We start from the raw sequence: 13751 nt of genomic DNA on the forward strand, positions 1-13751 counted from the left end.
CTGAGCGGACTGCAGAGGACCCAAAGAAACACTGGTTCCCTTCTTTTGTAAGGAAGTACCTGTCCACTGTTAGGGGATAGGAGGATCTACACTAGGATTTGCACAATGATACAATGTTCTACACTTTTATTCACAGCAGTGTCATACATCCTATTTTAAAGCCCAGTTTGATGTCTTTCTGTTTTCTGAAGGCCCTACTCTACTTCTGACCAGTGACATCATCAAACAGCGACTAGGCTCTGCTGCTCTGGACAGGTAGACATCTGATTGAGTGATTAAATTGTAAAATTCCTTCTGAATAAACATATCACATACCTCATATACTTATTTTATTTACCATCATGTTGAGGAGACAAGTCAATATAACAATTAAAACAGATACTGCGAGTGCAAGAAAACAATATTAGACAGAAATAAAACTGAACAATATATACAGTATATACACAGCAGACATCTTTGTACTTTGTGCTCCAGAGAAAAATATGAGGCATTTTATGTGGTAAATGGTCAGAATATTTTGACTAATAATTACCAGCTGTTTAGTTATTCATAATAAAGCAAGATAAAACGTTCTGGCTTCATTTATTATGAACAAAAAAAGTTTCTACCAATATTCAAATTAGAACACGAGAAATTGCCTATTTGCATAATTTAATGGAAAAAGAATAAAAAGTCATAATCCAAAAAAATATTCATATTTATATCTATATTCATCTGCGCTAGAGATCTGTGAAAAAAATCAGGTTACTCTGGCTCCTTCTAGTGCTCCTAATGATATTTGCAAGAATCCACTGGGCCTGAAGGAAAACCACCAATCAGAGCCAAGAAAGATAGTTGATTGCTAAGTCTCATTCCAAGACACTTTGGAACCCTGGGAATGAGACTCAGTCTACCCAGTTCTAGACTAATTTCAGCAAATATGACAAAAAGTTATTTTTTATAAAAGTTATCTACTGTAGCTTTAAATTTCTAAACATCTAATTAAGGTAAAATATTCAAGTCTTTATCTAGTACTGTGGTGTGTCAGACTGATATATGTGAATATAATATATATTTTGAAATAATTAGTCCTTGAAAAGTCCTTGAAATGTATCATTACAAAAGAGAAGCAACCCTGCATATATTGTACATACAGTAACAGCTGACGTTTGTACCTCATCTCTTAAAGTGTCCACGAATACCGTCTGTCCAGTTGGCTCGGACAGCAGGAAGACATCCATCGCATCGTCCTCTACCAGTCTGACTCTGGCCTCACACCTTGGACCCAGCGCTGCATCCGCCAAGCTGACTGCATCATCATTGTTGGACTGGGTGAGCAGGAGCCCACTGTGGGTGAGGTCAGTAAATATACTTACACCTGTTCAGCTGCTGTAGTTTTTTTTGCAGAAATCACACAGGACGTTCGAAGTCATAACAGCTGATTAACACCAGCTCTGTTTTCTGTGAATGAAAACTAAATTCGGGACGGTGAACAGTGTGACTTAAAGCTGTGCTAACACACATCAGCCTGGATGCTATAGTGGGACTAGCTCTCACCCTAACAATTTCATAGACCCATCCATTCTCTTAAGTTGTAATGACTAAAGGCTGATTTATAGTTTTACATTGTCTATATGTCGAGCCTTTATGCCATTATTAACATTTATACTTACACAGCTGTGTCTACTTTGCTCTGCAAACAACACTGCCAAAACGCTAGTTGGTGGTTGGTTTCTATGTCACACCATCACAGTGTTTATGCACCTCCTTTCTGCAATAGATCGCTACAATGAGCTAACTGAAAGCTACAGTACCTGCTTTTTCTTCCTCTTCCCTTACTGTAGTTGGAGCGGATGTTGGAGGGCAGTGCAGTTCGCGCTCAGAAGCAGCTGGTGTTGCTGCACAGAGAAGATGGCCCACCACCCAAAGGGACGGCCGAGTGGCTAAACATGCGGAGCTGGATCTCCAGACACCATCACCTGTCTTGCCCCCGCAGAGTGTTCTCCAAGAGGAGTTTACCTAAGCTGGTACAAACCCCCGACACTTTCTTTATGGGCAATTCTAGCCCAGTCAGCCAATGAGTCATTTCTGTTTGTGTGTGTTTGGTTTTCAGAGAGAGTTGTACCAGCGTGTGTTTGAAAAGTGTCCAGATCGTCATTCCGACTTCTCCCGTCTGGCCAGGATCCTGACGGGAAACAGCATCGCCCTTGTGCTGGGTGGAGGGGGTGCCAGGTAATGCAGCTTTATATACAAACACATTCAACGCCAGCATTTTAAGACTTCACCTCAAGGAGCATTGACCCACCCACTAAGTCCTGCACTTTTTGTTCTGTGCGCCAATCACAGTTGAGCAAGCCTCACTCAACTTTCTACTTTCCTGTACTTAGATATACTGTGTGATAGGCTAATCTATGTGGAAAAGACAACCACACTTTGAAGATGGTTAAATGATCAAAGTTCCAACTAGCTAGCAAATCTGCATCACTCCTTGTTAACTTAGCTGGTTAGTTAGTTAGTTGGCTAGTATTTTGCTTGAGATAACTAGCTAGATAATCTTAAAAGGGGTGGGGCTTAAGACAGGTCAATTATAGTTTAGCATTAGAATGATAAAAGATAAATAAATAGGATTAATCCCCATGCTGGCATTGTAGAAATGTCAATATAAAACAGCAAACAACTGATAATCACTTTACAAGATACGGTATGTATTTTCCAATAAGCAGGTATATTCTGATTGTTTCTGTTCTGATTGATCTGTTTCTTTTTCTCACTGCTCTGGCTTGTCCTGGAGCTCTGGCAAGGTAGGGACCGGTTCCTCTTAGCTGTGACCTGAGACCCCTTTCAGACATGTATCAAGGCATATATACAAGTAGTCTGCTTGGAACTATAATCGTGTGTCTGTTTTTTTTCTAAAAGAAATTCAATAATTTCATCACTAAAAAGTGATAATATAATATGCAAATTTTGTTAATGTCTTTAAATTAAAGTTTTCCTGTTGGACACAAGATGTCTCCTACTTCACTGTGAAGTCCAAAAAATTCAGACTGGTGGACTTTTTTGATTTATTTGAACAAAATGATATCATATATCATGTGTGATGTTATTTGATGGATGACCGTCTCCTTTCAGGGGCTGCTCTCAGGTCGGCATCCTGCGGGCGCTGAATGAGGCAGGGATTCCTGTCGACATGGTGGGCGGCACCTCCATCGGCTCCCTCATGGGAGCGCTGTACGCTGAGGAGAAGAGCAACAGTCGCATGAGGGTCCGGGCTCGTGAGTGGGCCATGGTGTGTTGACATTACACTGAAAAAGCACAGTTTGAAAATGATGAATGTCCCTAGTTAGATCTTTCTTATTATTATTATTAGGAAATTGCTTTACTTCAAGATTTTGGTCTTGTTATGGCATCTGCTCTCATATTTAACCCATCACTTCCTTTTTTAACTTTCCTCCTTTCTCAGGATATGACCTCTTACTTTAAGAAGATCTTGGATCTGACCTACCCTGTTACCTCCATGTTTTCTGGAGCTTCCTTTAACTCCAGCATCAGCTCTGTCTTCAAGGGCAAACAGATAGAGGTAAAGTCATCTTAAAAAAAAACAAAAAAAACACCTTTCTTTAAAACAGGTTCTTGAAAAGACAAAGAATAATTGGGGATTGTTCCAAATCACTTAATCAATAAATCTAAAACTTTATTCTGCATCATTTGAGTTCAGGTTCCACAGCTGAAAATTACCTTAATTTCATACTGGAAGTGAGCATTCTACCCCCCGCAGAGTGGGGGCAGATGCAAGTGTTAATTAAAGGAGCTCTGTGGGTTACAAACAAACCCATGTGCAACAAACTGGTATTAAATACAGATGGCATATTTGTTACAAACCAACCAATGTTAATTTTCATCTATGCTAGGACCTGTGGTTGCCATACTTCAACATTACAACAGATATCACAGCTTCCTCCATGAGAGTCCACACTTATGGTCTGTACCACTTTGTACTGTTTTTTGTATTATTTTAAAAACATCCTTTTTTTTAATTCCCTCCAAAAACACATTTTGGAGATGGTTACTGAAATAAATGAATCAAATGGACATGTACAGTGGGTACGGAAAGTATTCAGACCCCTTTAAATTTTTCACTCTTTGTTTCATTGCAGCCATTTGCTAAAATCAATTAATTTCTCAATTTTTCTCATTAATGTACACTGTGCTCACACTCAAGCACCCAGTTTCTCGACACGAAAAAACAGAAATGGTAGAATTTCTTGCCAAATTCTATTAAAAAGAACAATCGAAATATCAACCTCCCGCGCGCGTCATAAGTATTGCAGACCCTTGTGCTCAGTATGATGACGTAGCAAGCACCTCTTTTCGCAGCTCAGTACCAGTCTTCTTGGGAATGATCAACAAGTTTTTCACACCTGGCATTCTGGGATCCTTCTGCCATTTCCTTTCACTCCTCTCCAGCTTACTGTCAGGTTGGATGTGGAGCGCCTTGGCTGGAGCCCATTTTCAGGCTCTCCCCAGAGATGCTCACTCTGGGTGTTTAGGTCACGGCTCTGATGGCCAGTCAATGAATCGGTCACCAGAAGTTGTTCGAAGCCCAAAAACAACCTCCCCTTTTGTTATTTTAGCCCTTGTGCTTTAGGCGTCATGTGTCTTGTCTTGAGGAAGGTGAACCTCTTCTCGGGCCCCAGTCCTGACGGTCCTGAGCACATTCTGGAAAGCCAGGTTTTTCTTCCCAGGTCTCTCTGTACTCTGGCCCATCGTCATCTGTCCTCTCACAGTTCGCACCAGCTCGTCCTGTCCCTGCAGCTGAAAAACACCCCCATAGCATGATGCTGCCACCCACCCATGTTTCACTGTTGGGATTGTATTGGGCATGGGTGATGAGGCAGTGCCTGGTTCTCTCCCACACATTACCCGCATTAGAAATTAACGCAAAAAAGTTCAATCCTTGTCCTCCACTCAGACCAGAGAAATCTTCTTTCTCATAGTCCTTCATCGTGACTCTTTGCGGGCTCATCATGTCTTGCACTCGAGGACGAGGCTCTCCGTCAGAGCCACCTCTGAACATAAAAGCCCCGGACTGGTGGTAGGGCTGCAGTGCCTAGTTGACTCTTGTGGAACTTTTCTCCCATCTCCCTACTGCATCTCTGGAGCTCCAGTCACGAGTGATCTTTGGTTCTTCTGCTCTTACTCTCCTCACCCAGGGCTCTTTCCACGATTGCTCCAGGTTTGGCTGGACCGGCCAGCGTCTAGGAACGAGTTCTGTCGTCCAAACTTCTCTCCATTTAAGGATTCCAATGGCAGCGCCACTCAGTGCTCTTCAGGCAAGTTCGCAGCTGCCTGCAGAAATTCTTTTGTAACTTGGCCAAAATTCTGTGCCTCTGCCACACTATCTGTCTCATGAGCTCCTTGGGCAGTATCCTTGTGTCGAGCCCGCTAAATGATTCTCATTTGCTTCTGACATGCACTGTGAGCTGTAAGCGTCTATATCACGCACTGCTTCCGTGCCTTTCCAAACCCAGTCAATCAAGTCCAATCAGTTTAATTAAACACAGCTGGACTCCAATGAAGGAGCAGCACCATCTCAGGAGGGATCAAGAAGAAATGGACAGCATGTGACTTAAAATGAGGTGTCACAGCAAAGGGTCTGAGATACTCTAATGACCATGTGATATCTTCAGTTTTTCTTTTTTTACATAAATCTTGCGAAAAAATTTCTACTTTCCTGTTTGTTTCCTGCTCAAGATGGGGTGCTGAGTGTACATTATGATGAGAAATAAAATGAACTTTTTTGATTTTAGCAAATGGCTGCAATGAAACAAAGAGTGAAAAATTTAAAGGGGTCTGAATACTTTCCGTACCCACTGTATGTGCGATTTGCAATGTTATCACTGCCATGGTTACTTAAAGCACCTTTTAAGGGTTGTTAGAAAACTATTTAAAAAAAAAAAGACATTTCATTTAGTTCTGTGTAGGATACTAAATTAAATGAATTTTATAGTTTAGATTGTTATTTAAGAAGATTGAAGAGCTGAACACAAGCTATATTCACAGAGCCTTCACTCACTGATGAACAGCCTGATCCTGCATTAGAAAAGTTCAAACAAATAGAACAATGAGAAGAAAACACTGAATCTGTCAAAAAAGACTATTAAGTACCTAATCCAACTGAATACAACCAGGTGGCAGACATTAAGAATAACTAAATAGAAATATTTAGTTAAGTCTTCTCTCTGATGGTCTTTTTTGTTTATTTAGGTCATATAGAGGTGGTATTATCAGTATTACAACATCTGAGACATCATAACCAGTTAAAAACTTCTTGTAATATCTTTAATTTTTTGGACTTGGTTATGTAATGTAAATCATGTTCTCATGATGTCTTTTAATTGCTTTGTCTTTCTTTCTGTCAACCTGTCAACCACACACTCTCCTCTTCAGGTTCGTTGTGGCGGTATGTCCGGGCCAGTATGTCGCTGTCTGGTTACCTGCCGCCTCTCTGTGATCCCAAAGATGGACACTTGCTCATGGACGGAGGGTACATCAACAACCTGCCTGGTGAGAAACACTGGGAGCGAGGGTAGTAGAGGAATTCATATGAGTGGGAATGATATATATTTCATAAGAAGATCTAACAACAACTGCTTATTACAAAGTTATTCAAGTCTTTTGTTGAAAACTGTACACCGTTAGAGACCGGCTCATCTAGATCTGTTCTAAATATATAGGGTTAAGAGAGGAACTGCACCATAGAAAGACAAGATTATTTACAACATTTATAACATGCTTATATGTTAACAGTATTGTGGGGAGAAACACGTTTATCCTCTTCAGTACAGTCGAATACGAAAGGAAGATGGTTATAATGTTGTAATATGAGTCATGTCAAGATCACACTTTTTTCCATTAAGAAGTAATTTATTTTGTAATGAAGAACCTTTATAAATCCTACATCTAGAACCTTTAAAAATCAACATTCTTTTTGAATGAAACAACTTACTGTGTACTAATGGATCATCTCTATTTTAGGGAAGATGCTCAACATGGCTTTGTATTCATTATTAAAATAGTACCATCGATCAAATGGTGGCAGACATTTGGCATCAGTACAAAAATAGTCCATCACAGAGGCAACTTTGCATTGGACAAGAGCCACTTTAATACAAAACACTACTTTCCTTCCTTATTTTTGTAAATGCTGGATAAAATACAAAATGTTAATTTCTGTAGATTAGGGACACAGGATATGGGTTTTTCCGTCATAAAAATGTACTTTGAGAACAGAGTATTCCACCAATTTAGCATTGCAGTCCTGTAACATTGTCAGACTCACAACGGACAGCTAACACAAAAAGATCAAAATGCATACAGCAGTACCGCAGATATCGTCATTTCTTTACCTTTTTTTAAAACCTGGCACCTACATTGCTTACAATGCCCAGCGAATGGTCAGCCAGAGAGTCGGGTATATTATGTTACTAGCACCTAAACAAAGCTGAAAATAGGTCACCAGGGCCCTTGATGTGTTTGTCTCACTGCTATATAGCCGATGTAGCTCGCTCCATGGGGGCCAAGGTTGTGATTGCAATCGATGTTGGAAGTCGCGATGAAACCAACCTGACCAACTACGGTGACTCCCTGAACGGCTGGTGGCTGCTATGGAAACGCTTCAACCCTCTGGCTGAGAAAATCAAGGTAAACTTTCATGTCAGATGGATGTCCTCTGTTGTTATTCTTGTGGCCATTTACCAAAAATATTGCAGAGATGTATGGTTAAGTGGGAAACTCAAAGTTACTAGCGGCTAAACCTATTCTAGAGAAATGATGAAATGAGAATTGTAAAATTGAGGGATACTTCACAGCCCTGTTGAACTCCACTAATTTTACCTTCCAGGTCCTGAACATGGCAGAGATCCAAACCCGGCTTGCTTACGTCTGCTGTGTGCGGCAACTGGAACTGGTCAAAGACAGTGAATACTGCGAGTACATCCGGCCACCCATCGACCACTACAGCACGCTAGAGTTCGGCAAGTTTGACGAGATCGCAGTGAGTTTTCCCTACGTACCTCGATGCATGTCTTTTCCATCTTCTGGCTTTGAATATCTGTAACCCTCCTTCACTGTGGCTGCAGGAGGTGGGATACCAGCACGGAAAGACATTGTTTGATGTTTGGCTGCGCAGCGGCGTGGTGGACAGCATGCTGAAGGACAGACATCAGGAAGAGTTCCACAAGACCAAAACTGGCCATGTGAGTGTAAACTACAGACACTACTGCTGACCCGGGTGCTGGATTATAAAACCATGATCATTTTTGGGGGGATTTTGTGTTGACACAATTCAGAATGTGTGGAAATAGAATAGTTAGATACATGGTTAGAAGACAGTATCATTTTGTTAATCACAAAATAATTTGCATTCAAAAAAATGCATAATTATGTAGTTGAAGTAGTAGTCTGTGGGTCAGTATTGATTGCAAAACTTGCTGCTCTTCTCTGGCTAATGTCTAATGTTAAGGATCCTTAGTAAAGTAGTAGAAGACCTTGTTTATATAAAGCAAACCAACTAGGGGTCCCCAAAGCTAAGGCCTTCTTGATTTTAAAGCGTGTATGACAACTTAGAAACTTACTTTGAATATAAAAAGTACTACAATCCGATCAACTATTCAGCAAGAAGAATACATCCTGCTCAAGATTTCATCCAAAAAATATAGCATTCTTATTTGGGGTTCATTGTAGCTGTACGTATCAGTATTGATAATAATATGAATATCCATAAAATAATGTTCGGTTTAGTCAGGGGTCAACAAGTTTAGATACCAAGCACAAAAGGGGTGCCCGCTTTAAGAGAAAGAAGCTGGGAGACCACCTTTATACGACAGAGACAGTAGGCCAGAAGGCTTTATACTAGAATAGTTGCTTCACCTCCCCACCAAGTTCTGATGTCATCGGAAGGCATGATGATCAAATAGTGAATTTGTAGCAAAAGTCACTGCATTGATCTATACATAGGAAAATGGCTCTAATAAGTGTCTGTTTTAAATTTTAATCAGCAGAGAAGCTTCTCAGAATAAGAGTTTTGTTCTTTCAGGTGAGTCCACTGTCCAAGCTCCTTCACTGACTGGAAAGGATGTGTACGAGAATCGAACTGTGAAGAATGCCTTAATCAGTGGTTAGTATCTGTGAAATATTAATATCACAAATCAGTGCCTTAAAAATAATGTATATATAGAATTATATATAAGGGGGGGGGGGGGGGGGTCTTAAAGGTCTAGTGTGTATGATTTAGTGGCAACTAGTGGTGAAGTCTTAGATTGCAACTGATTACTGCTCACCTTCCGAACAATGTGGGCCTCCACTATGTAGAGCCAGCCAACATTATTGGTACGATTTTATGATTGCATATGGACAATATTTGTAAATATTAATTTTAAAAAATACTCGCTGATGTTGTCTGCTTTTTTGTCTGCCTCTAGAGGAACTGTCTGATGAATACCAGACCGATTATGATGAGGAGGCGGTGGAAAGCGCCCTGTCTGACTTTGAGGGTTTTACCCCAGGCAGTGAGTACACTGAGGGAGAGGAGACGGCAGACACTGCTGAAACGGTATGTAAAAACCAACATCGTTCATTCGTTTCAAATCATTGTAATCATCCTTACCTTTTTATAATCACCACAGATGCAGTCATCTTAAAGTAAATGGAAATCAGAGATTACTTTTTGCTTTTTCTCTGTTTCTCAGGATGAGGAAATTCCAATCCGAATTCGACGTCGCACAAACAATGCCTCACAAACTCCTAGTGGGCCATGACATCCATCAAAAGCTGTGACTGCCTGTCAGGCTGTGGACAGTGGTCCACAACACACACATTTCAATGCAGTATTTCTGGTAACCTTTGAGAATTTCCCTCAGTTTGCATTGAGCAAGGTGTAGCTGATGCTTATACAATTAGCAGTCGGCCAGCATGCTCACTGTCTTGCTCAAAAACATTCAGCAGGACAAAAACCTTCCAGCAAAGGGACATAGTTTTATTGCGGTGAAGAGTGGGTCTCATTGTTTCCAGCACTGTTTAAATCAGTGGGTCTAAATCTTGAGGAGGTTCCAGGGGGTCCTCAGAAAAGTGGGGAATATTTTAATCTCCCTGTTATTTCATGGGCTAGAAGTTATCCCAGTGAGAGATTGTATAACTGTTCTGTTTTCAGGAATCAGTCTTCACTGTTAATCTGCTAATCTGCTAATCTACAGACAGTTATTATAACTTCTCATTATTAGATGGGGATCCCTGAGACTACATCTCATCAAACATGGACGGATTTGTATCAGTGTGGGGGTTCTTGACACCAAAAAGGTTGAGAACCACTTGTTCAGTCCAGTAACAACCACGGTTCTCACTCGTCATGAAACTAACCCTTCCTGAGTCTACCCCTTTTTGCTTTGAAGATGGTAAAAGGATAAAAGGGACATGTATATATCCACTGTCATGCACTGTATGTTCTGACACCTTTCTATCAGAACCGGCGGGACTTAGGAAGGGTCAATTTCCCAACATTTGGGAAATCCATGGTTTCTGTCTGTTGACTTTGGAAAATCAGGAAAAGCAAAGAATTGTACAAATCGGTTAATTTAAGGGAATAGAGTGTTAAGGGAGTGTTGTTGTTTGTTTGTTTTTTTGGCACATTCATTGACTTGTTTGGACTGGTGTTTTCTTACAACTTTAAAATGCACTACAATCCTTTGCCATAATATCTCATTATATGCAGTACCACTTTTTGGGACAGTTCTGTGCATGGCTGGTTCTTACCACAATAAGCTCAGATCATTTTACAATGTTTACAGATAAGTTAAAACAGTATATACAGTGGTGGCCAAAATTATTAGAACACCTGACAGATCTGAAAATATTGACCTTTTTTTGCCTGCAAAACATGATTTCATTTCATAATGTTCATGAAACATGCAGATGGTTGCTCTGAGCACATCAAATATCAAATGAAGTGAATCCTACTGTTTTTATCCACTTTTAACTTTAATATTTGGTATGTCCACCTTTTGCAGCAATTCCAGCAGGACATTTCTCTGGCATAGTCACAGTATATTTCCTGAGAACTTCAACACTAATGTTATCATGTACAATGGATCTGTGCAGTTTATTTTCCAACTCGCCCCAAAATTGCTCGATGGGGTTGACTTTGAGCTTTAATTCTACCCCCTCCGTGTTTAACTGTTGGCAAGAGACACTAATTTTTATATCTCGCCCTCACCCTCCGTCGAACATACACTCTTGCTGCCAAACTGTTCAAACTTGGACTCATCAGTCCACAACACTTCATACCAATCTTCCTTTTTCCATTTTGTGTGTTCTTTTGCCAATTTCAGTTGTTTCACTCTATTTTTCTCTTTCATCAATGGTTTCTTTGCTGCTATTCTGCCAACAAGTCCTTCTTCCCCCATTTTCCGACGCACAGTTATTGAAGACACTGTTGCACCTTCTCGTGAGGTCGTTCTTCTGTCCTTAAGACTGACAGTTTTGAGATGCTTCACTTGTCTGTCTGAAAGTTTCTTTTTTCTACCTCTCCCCTTTCGGTTCTGGTGTGAATTGGTGGCATCATGGCAGTTTAAAGTGTACTTTTCAGTGCTTGGACTGCAAATCAAGTGATTGGCTATGCAGCGGTAACTCAAGCAAGCATCAAAAAGGGCCTTTATTCGACCCGTTGCTCACTCGTTAGCTCCTTCTTCACCTTAGCCATGTTCAAAGAGCAACGTGCTTCAAGACTACGTCTAGAGGCTTTTTTCTATTTTTTTTTTATTTTTTATTATATATATACCAATTGAACTGCACCCCACAAGAGCTGCAGGTTTGGAGAACCTCTGACCCAGTCGTCTAGCCATCACAATTTGGCAAAAGTCGCTCAAATCCTCACGCTGCCCATTTTTCCTGCTTCTAACACATCAACTTTGAGGACAAAATGTTCACTTGCTGCCTAATATATCCCACCCACTGACAGGAGCCATGATAACCAAGATAATCAGTGTTATTCCACTTACGCTCCAGTGCTTCCACCAATCTTGTGTGTGTGGTGTGTGTGTGTGTGGTGGTTGTGTGTGTGTGTGGTGTGTGATTGTGTTTGTGTGTTGTTGTGTGTGTGTGTGTGGTGTGGTGTGTGTTGTGTGTGTGTGTGTTGTGTGTGTGTGTTGTGTGTGTGTGTGTGTGTGATGTGCCAATGTTCAATGATGAAGAGATTTTGTCCTCTGAGGACACAGAGTGGGGATATCTGTGTAATGTGAACAGTGACTATAATAAGCTTTTTCATATAGCAATCATGCACTTCAGATGCATATGATGAATGTATTTCTTACACAGAGCCTGACTAATTAGAAAAACTTATTATATTTCTATATATTCATGGCAGTGTAACGAGTAGTGCAAGCAGCAGAACATGTTTTTTTGCATTTATCCTGACAAACTAACCTGTGCCTGTCTCACTCAGATTTTCACACCGAGCATAGCATTGCAGGAGAGGCAGTAGCTAAAACTCTTAGTACCAGGTCTATTTTCAGCACAGTAACACTGGCAATTATGGCAGACATTTTAGCTGTGTCCCAATCTTATTTTTTTGGTTTTGAGCCTGTATACTCAAAAAACAATCAGTTACTTAGTCAATTATGCTTTGAGTCGTTTTTTTTTTTAAGAATAAATGTCCAAACTCATAGAACATGATCATTACTTAGACTGAAAGTAATACCTGCCAATTAATGCAATATTATGCTTTTCTGCTTTTCTAGCAGCCATTTGTCCTGTTTAATCACTGTTGTTACAGAGCTCATGTGGTATTAACTCCTAGTTATCTGTGTTTGGTATGTTTTATGACTTTTTATGAAAAAGTGTTATGAGTATAGAGGCTGACATACTAATCTAAATACCATCTTGGATAATGATGATTAATGATTTAGTGTCAATAGGGAGCAGTAACCACTATGTTAGAATATTTTGTTTGACTTTGCCTATGTAAAACTGAAATTCTCATTTTCAGTTTGCTGTGATTTATTACCTACAATAATTTGAATAATGTAGAATGCTTTAGAATATTTAATTGTATATCTAGTGATCAAACTGGTGGAAACCTGAACTGTACTAAGATGTCCTGTTGTGAAAGCCAATAATGGAAACACTAAATGGAAAATTCCATAAGATTCTTTTTTCTGTGGAAACTGTTTGTTGCCATGTTAAAATAAAATGATTTCTGACTCAGTTAAGGTGTCGAAGGTTGAACTACTGAACATTTAGATCAGAGGAGTAATAGTCAGATTACCTATAATAGTAGCACTAACACTGCAAAATGAATAGCTCAATACAGAGTTTCAGAAAAAATGTGCCATACTCCCTAAAGCTATACATCTGTAGAATATCTATAGAATGCATAATATAAAGAATATACTGGAAATATAATAGAAACAAAATCAAATACTAAAGTTGCAAGAAAGTGTATATGAACCCTTTGGAATTTCCTGGATTTCTGCATAAATTGGTCATAAAATGGGTTCTGATCTTCAGCCAAGTCGAAACTATAGACAAACAGTCTGCTTAAACTAATACCACATTACCACCACAGAAACAATTATGTTTTCATGTTTTTATTGAACACACCATGTAAACATTCACAGTGCAGGGTGGAAAAAGTATATGAACCCTTGGATTTAATAACTGGTTGACCCTCCTTTGGCAGCAATAACCTCAACCAAACGTTTCCTGTAGTTGCAGATCAGACC

At 39.9% G+C, this 13751-nt stretch overlaps 1 protein-coding gene across 1 annotated transcript in view; it reads left to right on the forward strand.

Moving 5' to 3' along the window:
- The window catches only part of pnpla7b (patatin-like phospholipase domain containing 7b), a gene marked incomplete in the record, with an annotated part of 27702 nt that extends 15807 nt beyond the window's left edge, over nt 1–11895 (forward strand). Inside the window, 15 exon segments of the mRNA XM_035658043.1 lie at nt 192–255; nt 1169–1337; nt 1824–2006; nt 2093–2211; nt 3109–3265; nt 3440–3556; nt 3888–3957; nt 6427–6543; nt 7532–7680; nt 7880–8032; nt 8118–8238; nt 9079–9103; nt 9105–9154; nt 9459–9589; nt 9726–11895. Of these exon segments, the coding sequence (XP_035513936.1) occupies nt 192–255; nt 1169–1337; nt 1824–2006; nt 2093–2211; nt 3109–3265; nt 3440–3556; nt 3888–3957; nt 6427–6543; nt 7532–7680; nt 7880–8032; nt 8118–8238; nt 9079–9103; nt 9105–9154; nt 9459–9589; nt 9726–9794 (1694 nt within the window).
- Nucleotides 11896–13751: the final 1856 nt, after the last annotated feature.

Source organism: Morone saxatilis, unplaced genomic scaffold, assembly GCF_004916995.1.
Source record: "Morone saxatilis isolate NCDOM2014 unplaced genomic scaffold, NCSU_SB_2.0 Contig16, whole genome shotgun sequence".
Classification (NCBI taxonomy): Eukaryota; Metazoa; Chordata; class Actinopteri; family Moronidae; genus Morone; species Morone saxatilis.